At 29.9% G+C, this 3,139-nt stretch overlaps 1 protein-coding gene across 1 annotated transcript in view; it reads left to right on the top strand.

Moving 5' to 3' along the window:
* The window catches only part of LOC107728136 (wiskott-Aldrich syndrome protein family member 1), a 53,288-nt gene that overhangs the window by 44,324 nt on the left and 5,825 nt on the right, over positions 1-3,139 (top strand). Inside the window, 2 exon segments of the mRNA XM_074560134.1 lie at positions 1,181-1,344; positions 2,930-3,088. Of these exon segments, the coding sequence (XP_074416235.1) occupies positions 1,181-1,344; positions 2,930-3,088 (323 nt within the window).

Below are 3,139 nucleotides of genomic sequence, written 5' to 3'. Positions count from 1 at the left end.
TATATATATATATATATATATAATTATTCATACATATAATAATAATGTATATTACATATATTATATATTACTATATAATAATAATAATTCTATGAATAAATATATTTTTGTTGATTTAATAAATATATGCATTTATTTTACCCCCTAATTTATTTATTTATTTATTTATTTATGTATTTATTGCAAATACAGTATATGCATAATTTCTTAATTAAATGATGGAAAACATTAAAAAATAATACAAAAAACCTATGCGCAAAGAATAATTTGGTGTAAAATATCACTGGTATTTTTTATCAGAACATCACAGTCAATTTTCAGTCTTCAAAGTGCTATAATCAACAGGAAAAAATGAAAAAATAAAATAAATAATAATTTTGGGGTAAAATATATCAGATTAAAATGAAAAATATAATGAAAAATAAAATGAAAATGGAAAAAACAAAAATGTAAATGGCAAAAACAGCTAAATAACTAAACAAAAAAAGAAACAACTGCAAGCACACACATACAGTGGGTACGGAAAGTATTCAGACCCCCTTAAATTTTTCACTCTTTGTTATATTGCAGCCATTTGCTAAAATCATTTAAGTAAATTTTTTTTTCCTCATTAATGTACACACAGCACCCCATATTGACAGAAAAACACAGAATTGTTGACATCTTTGCAGATTTATTAAAAAAGAAAAACTGAAAAATGCTCAGTATTTAGTAGAAGCACCCTTTTGATCTAATACAGCCATGAGTCTTTTTGGGATGTCTGTCAATATGGGGTGCTGTGTGTACATTAATGAGGAAAAAAAATTAACTTAAATGATTTTAGCAAATGGCTGCAATATAACAAAGAGTGAAAAATTTAAGGGGGTCTGAATACTTTCCGTACCCACTGTATATATAGGGTAAAATATCACATTTTCTAATAGTTTTCATCAGATTCAATCTTCTATGTGCCATGGATGCTGTAATTATTTTAATCGGACAAAATCAAGCAACAGATTTGACAGATTTTCTGACAGTCTGAGTGTTTGTGTGATTATGTTTATATATCTCCTGATATCTGGTTTCTTCTCTCCTCACGCTCTTGCTCTCGGTGTGAGTCTCAGTAGATCTTCACCTGCTTCTGCTTCACTGTAGAGACGAGACTAACGCTCCGTCTGTGTGTGTGTGTGTGTTCGTCCAGCTGAAGAACATTGACCGTCCTCATGACCAGGAGAAGATCCCGCGGGCGCCTCACGACCGCAAGAAGGATTGGCAGAAGATGGCTCTGGGGGCGGAGCTCACCGCGGACGAACCCGAAGACAAACACAAAGACACCAACGGCTCGGCAGCCTACCACGAGCACAGGTGAGCGAGCGCTTCTCAAACTAACACATGAGTCCTCAGAAAGAGAAGGTTCATAAGTGCCACAATTACAATTCATCTAGCTAATAATTGGATTAGAGCTGGATTAAGAATCATGTCAGTGTTATAATTGGTAACTAAAACTAAAATACAAAACAAACAAAAACAAAAACTCCTTACTGAAACAAACATGAACTGAAATAAAATATTTTTTTGAATTATTTTATTTCACATTATATAGACATATTTTAAAACAATAAAAACGGATACAAATGACAAAAAACCTAAAAAAAAATTTAAATGAAAAAAGAAAAAAAAAAGAAAAAATTGGAGAAAAATTCTGAAAAAAGTCAAATATATAAACAAATAAATAAACCAAGACAATAAAAAAAACTGGTTCACATAGAGATCAATTAATTTCTGAAAAGCCAAAATTATGGTTAATCTTAGTGATAACTGAATTAAAACAGCTGTAAATGACGTTAGAATATAGGTTAACATTTTGCTAACATTTCTTCAACCACAAATTATGCTAAATATATTGTAGAAACCATAGGAAATTATCAGAATGAACACATGAATAAAAAATTACATTAAAATTATCATGTCGGTGTTATAATTGTTAACTAAAACAAAAAAACAAAACAAAAAAAATCCTTACTGAAACAAACATGAACTGAAATAAAATATTTGTTAAAATTATTTATTTTATTTCACATTATATAGACGTTTTAAAACAATAAAAATTAATTTCTGAAAAGCCAAAATTACAAATAAACGTGAACTGAAATAAAATAATAAAAAACATTTTTAAAAAGAAAAAAATATTTGTAAAAAAATTTAACTTAATTAAAATGAACTAAATTATTTCCCATAGTTGCCAAAACATAATTTCTCATTTTCTTTTAGAACTCTATAGACATATTTTTAAACAATAAAAATTAATAAAAATGACAAATAACAAAAAAATTACAAAAATGTTAACTTAATGTAAAATGAAACCAGAAAATATAAAAAGTAATAAAATAATGTAATATTTTAAAATTATATATATATATATATAATAAAATAACAGATTAGTGGACATTTGATATGGATTTTTCTTAATGTATAGGTTTAAATACAATTAAATTCAATACAATTATAATAAATAATTTTAGCAATTGCGATGTACACACACACTGAAATTTACTGCTACATCTTTACACAATATTTACTCAAAATTCACCAAAAATATTTAGAAAAATAATGCAATTTTTAAATTTTCATTATCCATTTAACAGAACAGACACAATGGGGAGATAAAGCTCCGAAGTGGCCGATATTTAATATCAATACCAATGATCTAAACAATCAATAATAATCTGCAAAAGAATTCTGAAATATAATTGTATCCGCACAGCTCTACATATAGCGACAAAGCATGTTAAAGAATGACTTACAGCAGCTTTAATTTAACAGTTAATGTGTGTAAACCTGTATATAGCGTGTATTTGACTGACCGCTGCTGAGATGATCTGCTGAAGTATCAGAGACGCTGATTCAGTGCGTCTGTGATTGATGAGCGTCTCTTTCGGTCTCACTGTAGGCAAATGTACATCGATCAAATGGACGGGCCGTTCTCTCTGGCTGCGCTGCCCTACTCTCAGATGAACGAACTCCTGAACCGTACGGGAGACAGAAACTACAGCCGGCCGCATGAGCCACCACCGCCACCACCGACCTACCCACCAGCCTCCGTTATCAGGTACACACTCACTCACACACTCACACACTCACACACACTCACTCACTCACA

The sequence above is a fragment of the Sinocyclocheilus rhinocerous genome, unplaced genomic scaffold, assembly GCF_001515625.1.
Source record: "Sinocyclocheilus rhinocerous isolate Xijiao unplaced genomic scaffold, SAMN03320098_v1.1 scaffold936, whole genome shotgun sequence".
Taxonomy (NCBI): domain Eukaryota; kingdom Metazoa; phylum Chordata; class Actinopteri; order Cypriniformes; family Cyprinidae; genus Sinocyclocheilus; species Sinocyclocheilus rhinocerous.
This window is presented reverse-complemented; position numbering and strand designations above follow the sequence as displayed.